The sequence below is a fragment of the Telmatherina bonti genome (assembly GCF_933228915.1).
Source record: "Telmatherina bonti genome assembly, chromosome: 17".
Lineage (NCBI taxonomy): Eukaryota > Metazoa > Chordata > Actinopteri > Atheriniformes > Telmatherinidae > Telmatherina > Telmatherina bonti.
Window position 1 is genome coordinate 16,028,245 of NC_136615.1, and position 21,512 is coordinate 16,049,756.

The following is a 21,512-nucleotide window of genomic DNA, read 5'->3' on the forward strand; positions in this document are numbered from 1 at the left end:
CCTAATGAAGCTGCTTAGGAGGGATAAACCAAACTCTGGATTCAGGAAAAGAAGCAAAGTAGGTTTGATGCAATTTGAGTCATCAGACACAACTTACAAAACTGATTCATAAGCTATTTTAAAATTATGTATTTATATATAAAAAAAATCATTTTGGAATGAGATGACACTTATTTTTATTACATTTTATTTCAATCTAACACTGTAGTGCTTTAATCCAGGAATCTGAGTTTTATTTTAGTTTCTTTAAAGACGCATTACGTAACTTAAAACTCTGTGTCCCAGACTTGTCTGATGACACAGTGACATCTATCATGTGCATTTACCCAGCAGCATCCTGAGGCTGAAAAACCACACTATGCAACTTTTACATCCAGGACGTCACGTGACGTTTTGCTTTACGGGATAGTAAGGAACTGGCTGTTTGGAACATGCAACGTTGCTGATTTAGCAAAAAAAGGCAAAAAGATTCAAAGAGAGAAAGGGAGTCAACAAAAGTCATCGTCAGATCATCTTTTGCTGGCTGAAGAGAGCTAACAGGTCAGGTAGGATGCAAGATGGAGTCCGAACTTGATAGGGAGCGCGTGACGGGGAAAATGGCAAAAGTTCTGTAGTGTGTCTGTAACATCTGCTGGCTTTAGTATTTAAACAGTTTGATGACCATCTTGCTTATCTCATGAACCTTGATAATTTTATGGAGATAAAACCATACCATATGGAGTGTCCTGGCTAAATCAAGCTCTTTGGGATGAGGGAGTAAAATTCCCAGAATTGCTAAAATAAAAGTGTATATGCTTCTATGAAATCCCATATTGTAGATATATCAGAGCAGTGTAGTACAGTGAACAGCGGTATGAGGAAAGTGGACTGTTTATCCTTTTCACATGAGATCTGCTAACTATCCGGCTTTTGTATCCTCTAAAGTCTAGCTTGCTGTTTCACTGTCACACTCTCCTGTCCTTCACACCACCAAGTCACAGATACGAACCATCAAGCTCCACCTTTCGTGGTGGGCTTTTCTTTGCCCACTTTTTTTGTTTTAATCCTATTAGACTAAAAGCAAAGGCACACTTTACAAACAGCAATAAAGCTTAGCTTAATTAGATACAGCTAGATCAGTCAGCATGTCATGACTAATGGCTCCTTTCATGTTGTCAGTGAACATATTTTATCTAATGTGAAAATTGCATTATGGTGCAAAATGCCATGCGGTTTTTGAGGAATTTAACAAAAAGACTAATAAAGCTTCATTTGGTAGTCAAAAATCAACTCAAAAAACTAAACTGAACTAAAATCATCATGTTTTTTCCAGACAATGGGAGTTCACAATGTGCAGTTTCTTCTTGTTATACAGCTGTCGGCACAGGCGACTTTAGGAAACTCACACTTTTGCTGTTTCATTCTAAGATCCTGCAATGGAATATCTAAGGAGGGATTTTCTTTTGCTGGAAGAAATGATTGTGGCAAAAAAAACAAAACAAAACAAAACAAAAGAAACTAACATGACATTTAATAAAACACAACACCAAACCAGGAACATGCAATAAGAACAGCAAAATATAGATGTGCAACAAAACAAACACACAAAAATCAGAAAACATCACTAGAACTTAACTATATTCCAAAGTAATTTTGATTGTGATCTTTTTAAGGTGGTCATTTTAGCAAAAGATGTTTTTGTATTATCAAAATATGTTTTATTTGAAGTTTTTTATTGCACTGATGTGTTGTTTTCTGAAATGTTTACTAGCTCGCTGTTCAGGCACACACACACACACACAAAAAAGCATGAATACATTTTTAAGGGGATCTCTTTGCTGTGTGATAAAGGAAAAGATTAGTGATCCAGCTGTCATGTTTGGATCTCAGACTGCAGACCAATCACTGACCTTTTAAGGCAGAATGCACCATATGCAAGTATATCCCTTCCAGAGGGGATGTTTGTGTTTATCTTCCTTTTAAGCCTAATGCGATTGTGATGCCATCATTACAAGACATGCAACAAAACATTTCATGTGAAGACAAATGGAAGTTTAAGATGGTCTGGGGTTTTTTTCCCGAACTGTTTTATTTTTATTTGTCATAAATGTATTTATTCTTTATCTTTAGTTTTAGTTAGATACTGCATCTAAGGAGGAAATTTTCCAAAACACGCACCTGGTTGCATCTTTTTGCTGACTTTCAGGCTGCATTAAAATTAATCTGTCATACATGCATATATTCAAATATAGTATTTATATTGCATAATGTTAAGTTCAGATAAAGATGTAAACAGCTAACCGTTTAATCCATTATCCAGACTTTTATCCTGTCCTCCCGTCCCGTACCCCTGTCTTATTGCCTTTTACTCTCTACCATATGACAAATCTTAAAATAGGCATAGCCAAAGATTGTTTCCCCATGAGAACTCCTAACTGGGTACGAAAACTGCTTACTATCTAATTCATTAGTTCTGGTGCATGATTGAGGTCAGCGCCCCATGGCATTAGCTGACAAACACATCTGAGGTTGAGCTAACATTTTTTTGTGTGTGTGTGTTACCCTCATGCATCAAGCAAGCATTTCAGAGATTGGTTATCTTTCTTGTTATGTCCTCTTGTCACTGGAGGAGAGTTATCTCTCATGTGGGGTCAACAACACGCCATTGCAGATGCCAAGTGCTCCGGCTCTCCATCTGCACAGCAACAGAGATGCATGGACAAACAGACAACAAACTTCTAATCTCCTGTTCTGTTTGAGGGGGCAGGATGAGACCAAAGAGACGGCCCATAGCCAGCACCAGAGAGCAAACTCATCAGGTTTTGATTCATGTGCCAAAAACTTTCCTCTCAGGAGAGATATGGGAAGTTCTTTAGAAATATTAGGGCTAAATCAGCACGATGCGTTCAATTCATTTCCATGTGCAGATAACAGGAGCAGAGAGATTCAAGATTTGTGAGGGGATTTGGTGTCAGACCACCTAACTGCTGCCCATTTGTCACAATTCAGGCAGAAGGGAGACAGCTATTACTGGTATGATCTCATCCGTTTAATAAAAATGATTTCCTTTTACCTTCCACCAGGAAATTGTCAACTTCAACTGCCGTAAGCTGGTGGCCACCATGCCTCTGTTTGCGAACGCAGACCCCAACTTTGTGACTGGGATGCTGAGCAAGCTGAAGTTTGAGGTTTTTCAGCCCAATGACTACATTATCAGGGAAGGAACTGTTGGGAAGAAGATGTACTTTATACAGCATGGCGTGGCAAGTGTCATCACAAAGTTCAACAAAGAGATGAAGCTCACTGATGGATCATATTTTGGAGGTGAGAACAAAAAATAAAACTGAATTACATTTTTTGCACATATGTTGTTACAGCCATGCAAAACCAGGCTCTGCACAGCCATGCATATAGGCTCACACAGTGTTAAAGCAGGACTTGAGAGAAGCCTGAAGGCTTTGCGTTTGATGCTATTGAAAGTTAAGTTATTGTAGATTCTCATTAACCAGTGTTGGACGTTAGTCAGCTTCTGTGTTACATAACCTCTCATCTGGTTGCTGGAGTGGGCCAAGGCACGGATCAGGCATCCCTTAGGACACACAGAGGTCCCTCCCCCACTCTCAATCTCACACTCACATACACATGCATGAACTTTTCGCCTTCTCCATACGTTCTTTGCTGAATTTACTTGGCACTAACCATAAGCAGCCTCCGCGGACACATCTTCTGCATGAAGTCAGGAGCAATTCCCTCGTTCATTTTCTTGGCTGCGCTTTCATTCTCTCTCTGCTCCTCTCGGCATAGTTCACATTCCCTCTCCAAGACATTACAGATACCATTAATTTTTTAGATGTCAAATGTAATTTCATTGCACGTTGTTTACTCCAGCAAAATCCACAGGCAGACATCACTGTGTCTATAAGAATGTGAAGCAAAGTTTCCTTTTTTAGGGCTTCTTGCATATTTTATCTCTTGCGTTCATTCCCACTATGGGAGGAAGCTAAGAATACCTTCACTTTAGTGTGTCTGCTGAATGCAGTGTCTCACTGGCAAGCTAGAGAGGCAGTGAAATGAAACAGAAATAAGTCGTCATTCCTCTCGAATCTTCAAACTACATGACTTCTTTCTACAAAATTCTGATTCAGTATAAAATAAAAACCCTTTTTATGTTAGTTCATTCTTGATTACAGTCTTTTACAACTAGTAAATGACTTGTGAATAGATAAACAAACGTATGCAAAGCAAACATTCAGCAAGTATAATGCAGTTACCTTCACAGACTCTTTAGATTAGACTCTTCACACATTTTATGTAGTTTGTTCTATTTGAAATTATTTTGTACATATTACAGAAAAAGAAGAAGAATATATCTTGTGTCAATATTTAGTAGACAGCAGTCAGAGCCTTCTCATATTTTGAGAAAAGGAGGTTTTCCTGACAACAGAGCTACACTAAAAGAATCACTGTGGCAATAGATATTTTTTCCATTGAAAACAGCTAAAACCGCATTTGAACTCTGTCTGGTGGATTTTTGCTGCAAAGATTCCCCTTGTTCATTATATGTGCTGGAAAATTATTCGTTCAAACTGATGAAGCTGCCAGTAATTAAATCATTATTTCAGATTTAAACTGGACAATTATATGTTGAAAGAAAGGAAAAAGGAATAGTTGCATAGGGCACCGTTTACGAAAGGCATCTTAGCTCATTGTTCCACTGAAAAATGAAGAATGTTTTACGACAGCAACTTTTTACACAATCTTTGAGATTTGTCCAACTGCAGACTCCAAACTTTTACATATTTGTTTTATTTCTGCTCTAATTATGTGCAGAAATTTAACAGATGTCAACTGACTCTAAAAACTCCTAAGAAGTCCTTAATTGTGAAGCGTATAGAGGTAAAAACTTAACAGAGAAAAATAACATCAGCAGGTATGATTAAATGGAAAGGTTGAACTGATAGGCTGCATGGAGAACATCAAGAAGACGCTCCGTTGCCATTCCATTTAATTACAAATATATAAAAAAAAAAACAATCAAATCCAATAATATCTGCAAAAATAATAATAATGGATAATTATGAAATTTCATGTCTAATGAGGCTCCTTGTCTTTTTCCTTTCAACCTTGGTGATATTTTACCCATTTGTATGGCATTGGCAGATTACTGCTTTTCCCCACTCCTCTCAAATGATCCGCTGTCCCTTTACAACCAGGTCAAAACATTGTTTGAATGAAAATGAGTGAGAGGGGAAGCTGAGACAGAAACAGGAACAGGACGAGGAGTAACAAAGCTGAGCCAAGCCATAGGGAACTATTAGCATACTAATTAGCAGGACATCTACGAGGACAGCAGGTCACAAAGCACCTTTAGCAATGGCCAGTACCACACCTGAATGCTAAAATGATACCACTCCTGGGCCTGGCTGAATGGGATTACATATTAATATCACACTGCTCTGTAGAGAAGTCTGTGTTTGGCTTCGGGACTAGAATAGTATAATGCTAGGACAATGGCATACGGCAGATGAGAATCCCTGTTGGGCTTGAATTTCTTAGTCATATGAGACTAATTCTCCTCAGTCCCAGTCTTGAGGAGAAAGGAGGGAGGGGAGCTGGTTGCCATGAGAGTGTGTGACACATGACGTGATGGCAAATTATCCACAATGCTCCAGGGGTCAACAGTGATTCTTTGTGACAAGGCAACAGACACGTGTCACAGCGCATCATGAGAAGTGATAGCTGCGCTCTGACTTTCACATGCGCATAAACACACCTTTATATATGCCGAAATGTTCCAGGTGACGGGGCAGATATTTCTGAAGAGTGACCAATCTATTCCAGGTGTGGTCACTGAACAGTTTGGTGGCCATTTTAAACTGGCAAATACTGACATGAAATACGTTTTCTGAAGCTTTGTGAGGAAATCGGTGTCACTTTTCTCTGCCTACATCTCAGCCCAGAAAGCAGCTGTACGTGTAGTAAACAGTGGACACTGTAGCATAATGTAACAGTACGTAACAGATCAGCAGGTCTACTACAGGACACCATGTCAGTGTCACGTTTTAGGCATTAGTTAAACACCCAACCTGCTGCCTGACCTCATCTGATAGGAAAAATTTATGTTTGATTGTTTTAAAAACAAATGATTCAGTCATGGCCATGAATTCCATCATTTAAGGTTGTTCAAATAGGTAACTTTTCACTTGTTTTTGTTTTTAACAACCCAAATATAATTGATCAAAGCCCTGTTGGAAATAAAAAACTATGTACAACATAATACATAACTCATATAATTGGCCTTTTTAAAACAGTAAAGTTGCTCAGTTATTTAGGCTAAAATCTGATGCACCCTCTCTACAAGTGGCTAGAACTCAGTACATGATTCTACTGTGGGTCTAATTATGAGCCTTTCTGGGTCAAAGAAATTCATCTGACTTCAGAAAAAAAAGAAAAAACAGAACCTTTAGTAAAAGGAAAAATGTATTTGTATTCTTGGGGATTGTTAGTGAAAAGATTGATGCCTTTCTAAGCTACAGGAAAAAGGGGAAGGTTAGTTTTGCATAACAACTGTTAGAGCTAGAAAGTGGAAAAAATTTGCCATACTTTTCAATATTTTACAGCCTCGAATCATGCTTAACTTGTAAATGTTACAAGTCCATATTTTGCTGTAGATCTGAGCTCCCTTCTTAGTGTAAAGTAACACATTTACCTGTGGAAGTGTGTCACTGTTATTAGCAGAACAGTGTGTTGATAATAATAAAGACCAGCTACATGCTGTCCACCTTCCAACTAGCCTTCGTCTTTCCCCCATGACATCCAGACTGATGCATTTTTCTGCCACCGTGTCTTTTCTGTGTGTCTTTCTGTATTAGGAGGGGTACCACTCACTGTAAAGGGTGCTTTTTTTCCCCATTGCAGCAGCACTAACACCTTCTTCACACCCACAGCTTCAGAGTGTTGCTCGCACATCTTTCACTCTCTGTGCTCTATTTTCATGACAGCTCATGGCAGGGCCTAGAAAGATCACACCATAACAAGTTAACATTTAACCATTCAGAGAGAAATTGTGCAGTAGACTACATACAAGTGCAAATGGAGGTGGAGGTTAAGCGGTGTTATGATAAGGAGATGACAAACCGTAGGAGGGATCAAATGATCAATAAAAATGCAGTGCTTGCAAAGAGCGCCGCACTTTAAGATCAGGCTGTAAATATTGGATGTGCATAGGCATCGTCCAAATTCTCTTCTTTTAGCTCATTAGGTTGCAGAGACTGTAGAACAAAATATTTCTGATGCGTCTAATATCTTTGCACTTTCACTGCAGTGGGATTTGATATGCAAGACTTTTTCTTAAAATGTATTTTGGATTTGCTTTCACAAATGATCTGCTGGTCATGTTGGTAAAGATAAGTATATGAACTAGCTCTTGCAATGTGTTTAAATTCTGCTTGTTCAGGTGTTTATTTATTTTCTATATTTATTTCCTTAGTTTTTTTTTGTCTTTTTTTTTTATCAAGTCATGCCAAATGGGAAATGGTTGGGTACTTTAATGTTATGGCTGTATTTATCGCAGTCAAGTCTAATCCACAATCTGATTCATTTTTATTACATGAGTATGAGGTTAATTTGGTCATATTGCTGATGCATAATTCAGCTGTTGTCTTCACATCTCATCATATCAAAAACAGGAACACAGAGATGCTGTGAAACCATAACCCTGTATGGATATACATGACATCGTAGAGCTGATGCAGAGCATTGATGCAGCAGTGCAGCGATGCCTGACAGTAAAGCCGAGGACTGTATCATATTATGGGACTATTAGCCCTCTGTAGGATGATGAATTCTCTCAGCATAATGCATGTGACAACACTGCTTATGGGCTTCCCATTTTATTTACATTCACATTAGCTCTCCCTCTCCTGAATCCTTTGTAGTCACAGTTCATCTATATGATAATATGCTTGGTAATTACTGGGATGATTTCCTTTATGGCTTTGTGTACTCTCCACTGCTGTAACAGTCTCTTGATGCGCCTTCTTTTCTTTCCTCGTCTCCCTGCCATGCAGAGATCTGTCTGCTCACCAAGGGCAGACGAACGGCGAGTGTGCGTGCAGACACCTATTGTCGACTCTTCTCCCTCTCTGTTGACCATTTCAATGAGGTGCTAGAAGAGTATCCCATGATGCGGCGTGCTTTTGAAACGGTTGCCATCGACCGATTGGACCGCATAGGTAAGACCTACATCTACCTGCTCATTGCGATTGGTCGATTCTCTTGCCTGTCATTGTGCCTTGTTGTCTTGTCTTTATCAGTATTTGTTTGCCCTCTTTCATCATGAAGGCATTGTGTGTGCCATCTTGTGCTGCATGACCAGTATGCTACTTTTGATTTATATTTATTTATTATTTGTTTCTTTGGTTTTTTTTGTCTGTCTGTCTTAAATAACATTAAAGACAATTTTGTTGTAAGTGACATTAATCCTTCCCAAAGAACCAAAGTAGCGTTTTATGGTTGGATTAATTGGAAGGCAGTGCATGTCGCTGTCCGGGAGGGAGTCAAGTCGCCCCCTCGTTGGTTTGGTGTTGACCCCCCCACTGGAAACCAGCGAGTGGATGGAAGCTAATCTCACATGCATGTGTGTCTGGCCCTCTTTCCACTCATCAGCACTCCTGGGTATGAGCAGCACCCCGACCCATTTCAGACTTCTCAAAACGAAGCCGACACAAACCCCATGAAGAGAAACAAAGTGCAGGGCTAGAGGGAAGGTGCCCACGTGCAGTTTGCTAGCAGGGAGGACCCTGATCAGTTTTTCATCAGCTATTCTCATCACTGAAAATGTTATATTTACTGTATAACATAACAAATGTTTCCAGAAGAGAAACTCGGCAAAGAATAAAAAGTAATCTTTTTTTTTTTTTTTTTTTTTTTTTTTAGATCTAAACAGATTTTTAATAGTTAAAAAAGGGGCACATGTATAAAAAATAAACAGGGCAATAAATGGATATCTTGACCCTAAAGTTGCAAACCCATCCTCTATTTTTTATAGATGTCATCAAGCCGTTCCATATCCAGAGAAGAGCTTAGGCACACAGTTTCACTACTTTACAGCTAAAATTACATTCAAGTTGGAAAAGCATTTTGTAACAATGGTGTAACTGCATAATTGGGATTACTTTGAACAGTTGATGTCACAGATACCACTGTGCATCTTTTAAGATCTGGTATCACAGGGACTAACAAATGAGATTACCCCTGATTTGGGTAATCCCATTAGTTACTCCCAGAATGGTTCAAATATAACGTCCTTATCCCACGTCCATCTAGATAAGAGAATTTGAAAGACATTGAGGCCAATGAAAAAATCTCTAAAGACCACTAGAATTGCAACATTAGAGGATTATCGATTTAGGCTTAAAATAATAAAGCAAAGTTGCAGTTTCATATATAAAGTCAGTGCTTTTATACTGATTTAGAGGATGAATTTATTATGTTTTTTTCGGTATATCGATAAAATAAAATCATCTTTAATTTTTTCTCTTTAAATTGAATTCTGTTGACGAATGCAATCATGTTTAATTGATTTAAACTTTTGCGGCTTTATATCACTTACATCTTAATGTCGCACAGAAATTTGGTTGAATCTCACATCTTTTAGCAGAAGAAATAAATCTCTGCAGAAGTAATTTATAGTTTCTGTTATGAGCCTTTATGACTGATAAACTGCCAATCCAAGCAAGTCGTTATAATAAGCAAGCCTCACCTCACTTAATTACTTCTGAGCAATAAAGCCACCTTCTTGTCCACAAAGAGGCTTTAATGCTTGGTGACTTTTTCTATAAAAACCAGAACAATGAGGTTAAAAATTATAGTTAGATTTGTGTAATGAAAGTGTGCAAATGTTGTCTCATGTCAGTGGTTCAGCTTGCAGCCTGTATGTACTTCACACACAGTCTCACTTCAGAATGTGTAAAACCTGCAGTGTGTTTGTCCACATGGCAATATTACAGTAAAGATGCAAACATGATACAATTATTATAACACTTTTAATTATTACACTGTATTACAATTTTAAAAGTTTGGCTATTGTCATGTGCTTATGATTAGCCTGAATTAAATTTAACTTGTTGTTTAACATTCATAAGGAGTACCTTTTTAAGCCAGACAGCCTGATCTGGCTCAACATTGTCCAGATACTTTTCACCTTTTCATTTTCCTGTCAGTTGCAGTTGGTAGCGGCACAGATGAAATCCATTTTTACATTTACACCTTTGCATCATGTCACCTGACTGCTGTCCAATAAAAACACGAGTCACAGAAAAACATTATGTCTATATTTTGGATGTAGACAAATGAACTAACTACACATTTTCTTGTGAGACTGGGCTGCTATTTCTGTCTCACTTGATGTTTTTCTTTGTTGTGGCTTAACATTTGTGTATTTTATCAATTTTTCTTTATTTTAATTTTCTTTTTTTTGCCTGAGACAGGTGCACCAGTATTTGCAAACTGCTGTGTAATACAATGTTAAATAAAAACTGGATTACTGTAGTGTTGAAATCCATCAGAATCCCACTACAGAAGTGTAACACACTTGAGAGATTCTCCTCCGAATTGTGTGCATATACACCTACAGTATATCTTGTGTGGGGGGCATAATGTTGCCTGGATGACTGGATTTTATGAGATTAGATGAATAAACAACAACATATTCATTCTAACTACCCGTGCAAAAGCTGTAGACTTTCAGTTTTTCATTAATACAAAATCAACTGATTACCTCTGTATAGTTAGGAATTAATTGGTGAAGTTTAAGACACCTTTTTTTTTTCTTTTTTTTTTTTTTTTTTGTAATTTCTAGTTTGAGAGTGAAGACAAACTCTTATTTTTGGCTTTGTGCAAAAACTTCCATCTACCCAGACATCGACATGCATATTTTATGTCACCCTACTTTCTGCGTTGCAACACTAACATCTAATTAGAATTTAGCTGCATATGAACATAATTCGCAGGAGACAACGTAGCATTTTTTTGGGAACAGCATGGTATCTAAGAAAACAAAAATTCTTTACACATCCTTTAGAGAGGTGTGGGGTTTTTGTTCGACCGTGCTCTCTGAGGAAATTTTAAGCCCTTTTAAGTCAGCAGTTTTGATGTACATTTGCCCTTTTTTATGAGAACTAACAGCTGAGTTAGATTTTCACCATGAGTAGATATTGGATTGTGCACTCCATCTTTTACAACCAGTTCTCACTCCCAACCCATCACGTACTGTCATCAGGAGATCGCCACATCAGTTTTAAGTGCAGAAGGTACTCAACAAGCATCACCTTAGGAGGTGCAGAGTTTTAGACTCCAGTAATGGGCAGTCACATGGTGTTTCACCATTCAAATTGTATTTTATTGTGAATTTGAACACCTAACTATGATGTTTTCCTCGCCTTATAAAAGTATTTTTTTTCCATACATGAGTCCTGTGCTTGTCCCTCTTCTGTCCGTTAACCTCTTTTCAGAATCTGTGATGTTGTTCGTAAGACAGCATCATTTAATGACATTACCAGATCTGTTAATGGTTAGTGCAGCTGGTGCTTCACATCCCATCACAGAAAGATAACTGTAAATATACAGTAGATCCCTGTGTGTCGAAAAGCGACGGTGAAGGAGTACCCTGTGTGCTGAAAACCTACAGGAAGTGCTCCAGACCAAGTGTCAGCAAGTGACAAGTTGGGAATGAGAATGCGTTGTCCTTTCAGACTAAACATGAAAGGGGTTTGTCTCATACGATGGAAGATATTGTGTCATGATCCGTGCTGGTTGTATCGTTTCTACATATGGACTGCATCTGGTTACATGCTTGTCTTGCTCTAAAAAGGAAAGAAAAAAAGTAACCTTGCTTTGAAAACAGTAACCTGTTGCACATTTGACTTTATCTTTTATCTATCTAAAAATTATTTGACCAGGAGTCCGTCTTGAGACGAGCACATCTCGTTTTCAAGAGTGTCCTGGCCGACGAGTAGGCACAAGGTAAACACTTTATTCCAATTCCAACATTCGAACAGGGGAAATTGACCTGTTGAGGCTTGCTAAATGGATCTGGTCTCAAATTCATCCCCAACAGTTTGACTTGTTACTGAAAATTACATTACTTGTTTAATTTTGCATCAGTGACACGTAACTCAAACCACCCACACAAAACTTGCAGATATTTTGATAAACAAATTGTAAACAAAAACGACAATCAAGGAAACAAATAAATGCCATTTAATTTTTTTTTTTTACCATTTTTACTTTGTTACAGACACTTCACTGAACAATCTGCTAGATTATGAGTGCATTTTCACCTCTATTTGTGTCACATTTTTTTATTTAATCTATGAATCCTTTTCTAAAAGTGTATTCAATAACGAAATCCCATCTGCAAAGTGCTAAAAACTTTACTAATGCAATGCAGCATAAAGTTTTTGTTACACACCACTTCCCATTCATTATTTATCTTTGTTTGTTTGTTTTTTTACCAGTTAGAAAAGTTTGTTTCTGATTGTCTGATTTTAACATGGACTCTGTCTTAAGTTAAACATTGTCAACTGATGTTAATTGTGTGAATGTGAGCCAAATTGTTTGTGTTAAACCTGTAACTTTATATAAATACAGAATGTGTCACATTTTTACCAACAATCCTTCTTTAAGATGTTATTTACTCTATTACAGCACCTCTGCTGCATGTTACAATTTATAGATTACAACAAGTCTGTCTCCAAAATGAAGATAAACTGTGTAAAATTATAATAAAACCATATTGCCGTGCAAATTATTAAAAAGCCATATTCATTTGAATATTACAGAGACATCATATCAAATGTTGAAGTTTAAACCTAGTCAGAGTGTTATAATTCTAAAAGAAAAGTATTTTTCTACTTTTGTTTGACATGAAATATAAACAACTCAGAACATGATCTGTCTTTTTGCTTTGAATTACACCAGCTCTCTGATTTAGCCATGCTGGTACAGTACTTGCAGAATGTTGTTTGTCCTTGTCTTGCTGAAATAAGCAAGACTTTCTCAGCAAAACACATGATGGCAGCAAATGTTTGTACATTTATATTTTATCAAGCATTGAGGATATCTGGACAGATGTGCACTTTATCCATTTCATGAAGGCACCCCACACTAATGCCGGTGACTCAGTGAAGAGATCTTAATTTGATTTATCAGATCAGAGTTGTCCATTTGACCTCAACATCTCCTAACTGATCACTGACCCCCCGCAGAATTTCCACTAGTGATGATACTTAATACATTTAGAAATTCTTTACTTTTTTGACTTTCCAAACTTCCCAGATGTTTTTATTTGTCTAAACATTTTTTGTACCTTTTTCAAAATGTTTGTAACACATTTTGCTTTTACAAATAAGCCATTTAAGCATTTTTTTCCCTTTAGAAATACAGCTGAATGTCTCAGTTTCAGCATTTGATTTGTTGTCTCTGTACCACTTTGGAGAAACTTCTTGTATGAGTTATAAAACATAGAATGTGTCATTTCTTTTTCAAACCATGAAAGCGTCTGGTGTTGTCTCAGAATTTGACTTTCTAAACTTTCATTATTTCTGTGGTGTTTGTTAACATTTTGTTCTTCATTTGTTTTTTTATTTGTTTGGTTGATATGTCGATTGGATTTTATGCAGTTGTATCATGTTAAGGACCAGATTAAAAGGAATAGTGGTGAATGAATCCCAATTAATCTTAAATTTAAAATGGATTTTCCCTAACACAATGTGTCTTTCTGGGGTGAAATATTGCATATACAATGGCCATCATTTGGGAAGCTGTCAAAAGAGTTTTAGTCTATAGCATGTGTGGACAAAGAAAGTACACTCAGACTTTAACTGCAAATAAAAGAGTGAAAGGCATTTGCTGCTAATCAAACCACTGCATTAACTGATCATCTCTATATAAGCAGAAAATTTTGTCAGCTTACTCGTCTGAAGTATTGAGGTATATGTTCACACTATGCCAAGGCAGAAAGACAGCAGTAAAGATCTTAGACAAGCAATTGTTGCTGCTCATCAACCTGAAAAGACCTTTTCCAAACAAGTGTTAAATATTTAACCAGTTGTCTATCTTACCAAGAGTGGATGTCTTATTTTGGCCTACGTTTCCTCTGATCAGACCTTGCTATGCTGAGAGTTACTGTAGTCCCAAGAACCGACTTTACAGGCTTCAGATAACATGCTAAATGTTAAAGTTCACAAGAATGTAATTAAGCTGAAAGACTGCGGCTTGTTTGAAGGGGTTGCCTGGAAATAGAGTTCTCTCTCTAAGAAAACATGACAGTAGGACTTAACAAGGGCACAGTGTGATAGGATGTCTTGTTGCTAATCAGAGGCTTCTTTTTAAGACTGATAAGGAACAGACCAACATTTTATAATGGCCTGGTATGAAGGCAAAGACTATGAACTTTCTTTTTCACATGACTAAAGACAGAAGGCAGACTGTACCAGCTGTATGGGAACCACAGTCTGTGGCATTCTGGATGTAATGTATGGTAATGAAAGTATTTCAGAGTTTATACTGTTCTTAAATTTAACTTTTACAATTCATCATTAAAAGCAGTAAACTTTGACAAATAAATTAATATCTGTTGATTGGGAATCCTAGAAATATATCTGTCTCACTTTGATGCTGCTGCACTTAGAAAACAGCAATTTTCCCATTTCTATATTTAATAAATGAACTTTGCTTCCAATCTACAGATTTTGCACCAAACACCTATAGAATTATAATGTAAGGAGGTTTGTAAGTTGACAGTAGTCTGGTAGCTGGTCTGTGATGCATGTTTAGTAGATTAAAACCCAACCCTGTAGTCAGTCTTACACCCAAAGGGATCCACGTCAAACAGGAGACCTTCATTCTGAAAAGCAAAAAAGCTGCTCCAAAATTTGACGTCAGTCCATTTTCAGAAGAAGCCCGAGTTTTTCTTAAAGTTGACTGCATGGCTTACCGGCAGCCTTGACAAGAATAAGTAGTTAACTATGTGGAGAAATTTTCTGCCCTCAAGGACAGAGCTTAATGATTGATCGACTGTGGCTAAAGCCTTCAGCACACTAAAAGTCCACTCTGTCTTCTTTACCGACAACGCTTCGCATCCTGTCAATACACGAGGTCAACAGTAATTACAGGAAGCGCATCCTTGAAAGACACTCAAACACAGTCACTCAAAGTAAATATGTTAAATAACCCTTCATTATTCTTTGGAAATGTGGCTGTTCTTATTATAAAGTGGCCACTTTTCAGTTTTTGAGACATCTTGTCTCTAGTAACTCCTAGTGTTTTTCTTCTTGAAAAGCTTTGTTGTTTTCTTTCATTTTTTTTTACATTTGTTTATAAAGACAGAAAAGAAATCTGTCTCACCTTTATTATCACTAGCCTTAACTTGTGAAAGACTGTCATAGATTATTCTTTTGGCAAAAAAAATATAATTTATGGAGCTTTAATAGTTGTTCTGTATTTTTTAATTTTTTTCAATATAAGTTTAGTTATTGTATCAACAGAGCATTATAATTATTTAAGGCATTATTGATATTATAGATATTAAAACATTTTTGTGTTTCTGGAGAAAAAACATCCTACAAATTTATGTATTGTTAATCTAAATTTACATTTTGTCGGCACTTAGTAATACTTGTATGGTACTATGATAGGTAAAGAAATTTTATATGAAATATTATTTTAAATGTCCTTGTGATGTGTTATATCAGCTTAGTAGGCGATGTGATTCAATAGAGTATGACCTTAAAAAGTTTAGACTTTGTCTTTTGTATAAGTATTGTGATGTGTGGGTACAATCATCAGTATTCAACCATTCCCAGTCTATGCTGTCATACCATACCTTCAGTATAATGTCTCCTTATGTGTTTTTCATTCCTCCCAAACTGTGTATTTTCCATAGTCATAATCATTAAATGTCCTTCACAGTTTTTCTACATGAAAATAGTCCTTATTGGGTCTTAAAAGATGCTGCTTGTAAGGCTGAAGTTAGTGCAAATAAATCATGGCACAGTTAAAAAGTTGAAGTGCTTGAAAAGGTAATGAATCCAAAACAAACATGTATAGACATTACAAGCTGCCTCTTTTATGGCCGAAATCCTGACCTTCTCCTGTATAATCTGACCAAAGATTTCCATGGCTGTAAGTGTTTACCTCTTCTGATTGCATCCCAACAGGGAAGAAGAACTCTTTGCTGCTGCAGAAGTTCCAGAAGGACCTGAACGCCGGCGTGTTCAACACACAGGAGAACGAGATATTGAAGCAGATTATCCGTCAGGACAGGGAGATGGTGATGATGGTGGACCGCAAGCAGTCAGTCACAGGGATGAACTCAACACCAATGTCAGGAAACTCCATCATTAATTCACCAGCCCAACCACCCTACTCCACTGCCTTTGGCACCACTCAGCTGCAGCAGTCCTCAGTACCTATGACCTACAGTGCTTCGGCTATTGCCAATGCCTCTGTTGCCCGCATGTTGCCAGTCGCTGCCGCTGCTGCTGCTGCTGCAGCACAGGGAGTTTACCCAGCTCCTAGTGTTTCTCATGGCAACCTGAATTCTTCCTCAACCAACCCACAGACACCACTCCAGCAGCAAGGCGCAATCATGTCCCCCTGCTCCTTCACAGCCGCCATGTGTAGCCCGCCAGTGCAGACACCCTTGGCCAGCCGGAGCTTCCAGTACGGCTCACCCACAGCATCCCAGCTGTCGCTTATCCAGCAGCCATCTCTACCCTCACAGCAACAGCTTGGTCAGCAGCCTGCTGGGTCAACTGGTGCTGCAGCCTCGGCGGCGCAGCAGCAGCAAGCGTCCCCTCAGCAGCAGCAGGTCCCATCACCTCAGCGGGGAGACATCCACAAGAGCACACAGGCTCTTCAGTCAGGCAGCTTGAGTAGAGATGTCCGACACTTATCGGCCTCTCAACCATCACTGCCACATGACACATCACTGGGGCCCAGAGCTCATCCGACCTCAGGAGACTCTCTGGCTTCCATTGTGCCACCAACAGCAGCGGCAATCCAGGGAATGAGTCTTCAAAGTGGCATCCGCACTACAGTGCCCCAACGGGTCAATTTGTTCCGCCAGATGTCGTCAGGAGCCTTGCCCCCTGTGCGCTCAGCTGCAGCTGCAGCGGCAGCGGCGGCGGCAGCAGCATCATCGTCCTCAACCCAGCACAGGGAATCCCCCGGATCTAGGAGAGATTCTGTCCTGAGTAGTACAGAGACTGAGCAAGACAAAATGCGTTTTGCATCGAATTTATGATCCCATGTTTCCCTCCCCGCTCTTTTTTTAAACTTAAATATGTTTTAATTCATTTTTAAAACAGAAATAGAACAAAAGAGGTCAAAATGAGGAATTTCCGCATTTTTATTTCTCTCCAATTTTTCTCCAAAGTAACCTCATAGAAACCTTGTATATAGAAGCCCTTGTATTATATTATTATATTTTAGACAATTTTGTCTCCCTAAACTTAAGAAAACTTAAGAATGTATATTAAACACATACAATTTGTCACTTTCTGTCAGCATATATATATATACATATATATATATATATATATATATATATATATATATATATATATATATATATATATATATATATATACATATATATATATATATATATATATATATATATATATATATATATATATATATATATATATATATATGTGTGTATATATATATATACATGTATATATATATATATATATATATACATATATATATGTATATATATACATATATATATGTATATATATATATATATATATATATATATATATATATATATGTATATATATACATATATATATACATATATATATATATATATATATATATATATATATATGTATATATATACATATATATATATGTATATATATATATATATATATATATATATGTACATGACTGATGAGTGAATGTGTGTGTGCGTGCATGTGTGCGTGCGATTGTGTGTGTCAGATCCAACTAAAATATTGGCAATTGCAATTCTAAACTGTAGTATAAACAGGAGTCTTCCTTTCTGAGAATCATAAGGAATTATATATTATGTATGAGGTTTTTATTTTTACTTATTTATTTATTTATTGTTTTGTTTTATAAACTGGAATGCATTGTGGATGTGTCGTTGTTCCTTTTTAACTGAATGAAGAGGAAAAATGTTTTTTCCTGTTAAGCAGCTTTAGGCACCACTGTGGAATTATAAATGCAAGTAACTCTGACAGAGACATTTAAAAAGCACATTCTCATAAAATGAATCTCATAATAATTTACCGATTTCAGAAATCCACATAAATACTGCAACCGAGTATTACATTGCTGTCAGCAATGAGAATACAGTCTGCTGAGCCGCTCAATTCCCCACATCGGCTCACATTTGAACCTTGACAGTGTTATTGGTCCAAAGGGAATAGATAATAGAAATGCTGCTTTCTTTGTTTATTTTTGAAGAATATGAAGTATGGAGATGGATATGGATGGATGCTATAGTTTTTTTTTTTCTATTTCTGATTTCAGATGGCTAATATGTTATGTAATGTGGCTTAAAAATTCTGTGTATATTTATAATATTTATAAACTAAAGATTATCACCATTATGCAATAGACTGTGATATAAAGATTACCTATATGTGTGCTGTAAATAGTTTTGTAGATCTAGAATTTACAGATAATGTGTTGTGCATTCTCTATCATAACAATGTCTTACTTCTATCAGGAACCTGGATATCATCTATATGCGACAAAGGTTAAATGACAAAATACTATGTTTCATAAGAGACAAACAAACCTTAATGCAGTAGCTACCACCAGTTCATGCTGACAGATACCTGACTGAGAGACATTAATAATCCCTTCTTTCTCCTCTCGGTCTGTATGCTTTTCTTGGTTCTACAATAGTTTTCTGATTTCCTTTCCACTGAACCCAAAGTATACAATATATAGCTCATAAATATATATATATATATATATATATATATATATATATATATATATATATATATATATATATATATATATATATATATATATATATATATATATATATACATATATACATATATATAAGCTGTCATATCAGTATCATATCAGTATACTAAAGACCATGTCACAACATTTTTTTAATGCATATGTTTTTTCACTCAGATGTTGGTTCACCACCTGATGTAGTGTGCAGAGAAACTCATTCACTTGGCAGTGTTTTTGTGCTGCTCTGAGTGGAAAGAAATGCTGGTTTGCATTAAGGTTTTTGTCTCATGTAAATCCATCATGTTGGGGCTTAGGTACTCTAAACTGACCCGGACATTGAGGCATGGAAAGATGAGGTCTAGCAAGTGACTCTTTGACAAAGATATGAAGGATTTAATTTTTTTTCCAGCTCAAAACATTATCTGACAACTCTACTGGAATAAGCCGACCATTACAGCTTGCAGGTTCTTCGCTTGCATATACAGTTGGGTGTAAAACATGCTCAAGGCCTTCCAGCAGTCTTAATCAAATTTGACAAATTCTCAGCCATGCAGAATTTCTTTTTAGAGTCACAGTTTTCATGGCACCAAATATCCCATCAGTTCACAGTGACTAAGCCCTTTGAGATACTGTTTTTTAAAGATTACAAGTCGTCACCACAGATTGTGTCAGTAGTGTACCAATACAGTCAACCCACAAATGTCATGAAAGCATGCGCTATCACAAATACTTAAAAAGATACTATCTCAAAAATGTTGACGTTAAATGTAATGTTAAGATTATGTTTTGTTCATTGTGTGTCTGCCTAGATGTTATCTGTGTGTGAACAGAAGCATTGACCTTTACATGAACATTCTGAAGTATTTGTGCCTAAACTATCGCCATGTTCCATCCTTTGTTATGAGTGTCAGCTCGGTGCACACAAGGGTCACTTCTGCACACAACTGCACATTCATTCATACTATACTCTGTGTTCTATGTCTCAGTGTTTTAGACAAGGAGGGAGTTAGCAATGATGATGGCCAAATGTCTCAGTTGATCTAATTGGTTTCTTTACTCACAATGTGAACTTATAGAGACAGGCTTTTTTTTTTCTATCACTCTCAATCAAGCTACATAGAGTATGTCATGAGGTCATGTACAGTTTAAAAAGAAGTGCAATCTTTAGACTTGCAGTAATATCACACTCAATGAGACGTTGTACAAATTTGGAGCACCTTTATACCTTTCTTTTGTAGCTAGCCACTGATGTTAAGGTTGAATATTGATGTGTGGAAAGAAACTGGCCAAAGCAAAACATTCTAAGTCATTGTCTTTGTTTAAAATTGCACTTTCTGACTTACTAATGAAAGGTAGCGGTTTCTTTCTGCTAGGTTAGGTGTTGGATGAGCTAGAGGGGGAGCAACTTCCCCAGGAACTTGCGCTGCCCTGATCTTGTTTGAGGTTCTAAATAAGGGGGAGATGTTCTATTTACAACAGAAAGCGCTTAATCGTGAATATGCCATAGTGTATAGGAACTAGTACACAGTCAAGATGGATTGCAGCACTGTTGGTTTGTGCTGTTTTTGATACTTGCCTTTGGAGGGAGAGCTTCCCAACTATGTGCTTTTTTCACAATACCAATCGCAACTAACATACTGGAATGGGCATTATTAGTGATGTATAACACAAACTAACGAGCTTACACATTAGCAGTTTAGAGACTGTCAACAAACCAGCACATATATTTGTATGTTTCTTTTTATTTGTTGTTTTGTTGGTTTGGGGAAAAATTATATATACAAAAAAAAAAGTGAGCTGCAAAAAAAAAAACAAAACAAAAAAAAAAAAAAAATCCTTATAATGCCCAGAGAGTAAAAAACCTAATGTTTATTTGGTTTTTACTGATGACAGATTTAATATGTTTACTGATGATACGCGTAGTGGAAAGGGGGCAAGTAGTGACAAGGAGCTGCTCGGTCTTCTTAAACCCCACTCACATGGTCATTGTTTAGCTCATTCATGTAATCCAAGGCTTAGAGAAAATGAACTGTCAGTTGGTTACTTAATATGGATGAAAGAAAGATAAATGTAAACTTTCTTACAATAATATGCAGACAAACAGTGTTTGTCAAAAACTTTTTGATTTTTTTTTTTTTTTTGGTTCATTTTGTTTGTAAATATTAAACCTTGAAAATATAGAAAATAAACGACATATTGTCATTTAAAATAAATGTGTGTGATTCTGTCGGCAAGCAGTCGAGGCAGACTGTTTACATATCTAGAGTTTGATTGAGGAAAAATCTATTTCAGGGATGAGAAGCTCAGAGAGTATTTAGGAACAGCATCTATCAGCAGTTACAGACAAGGTTAAAAGAAATATTAACCTTGGTGGCCAACAGGGATTTCCATTTATAATCTAGGAAACTTCTACCTTGAAAAAGAAAAAGTTCCAGAGAGATCACACTACTCCATTATTAGAGAAGCAGATTCTACACTGGTTTTTATTATATGTATAGTCTTTTTTTTAT

At 36.9% G+C, this 21,512-nt stretch overlaps 1 protein-coding gene across 1 annotated transcript in view; it reads left to right on the plus strand.

Moving 5' to 3' along the window:
- hcn1 (hyperpolarization activated cyclic nucleotide-gated potassium channel 1) overlaps positions 1-17,287 on the plus strand; it is a gene marked incomplete at both ends in the record, with an annotated part of 65,135 nt that extends 47,848 nt beyond the window's left edge. Inside the window, 3 exons of the mRNA XM_079256902.1 lie at positions 3,063-3,303; positions 8,049-8,213; positions 16,200-17,287. Of these exons, the coding sequence (XP_079113028.1) occupies positions 3,063-3,303; positions 8,049-8,213; positions 16,200-17,287 (1,494 nt within the window). The remainder of the gene's footprint in view (positions 1-3,062; positions 3,304-8,048; positions 8,214-16,199) is intronic.
- Between the last annotated feature and the right edge of the window lie 4,225 nt (positions 17,288-21,512).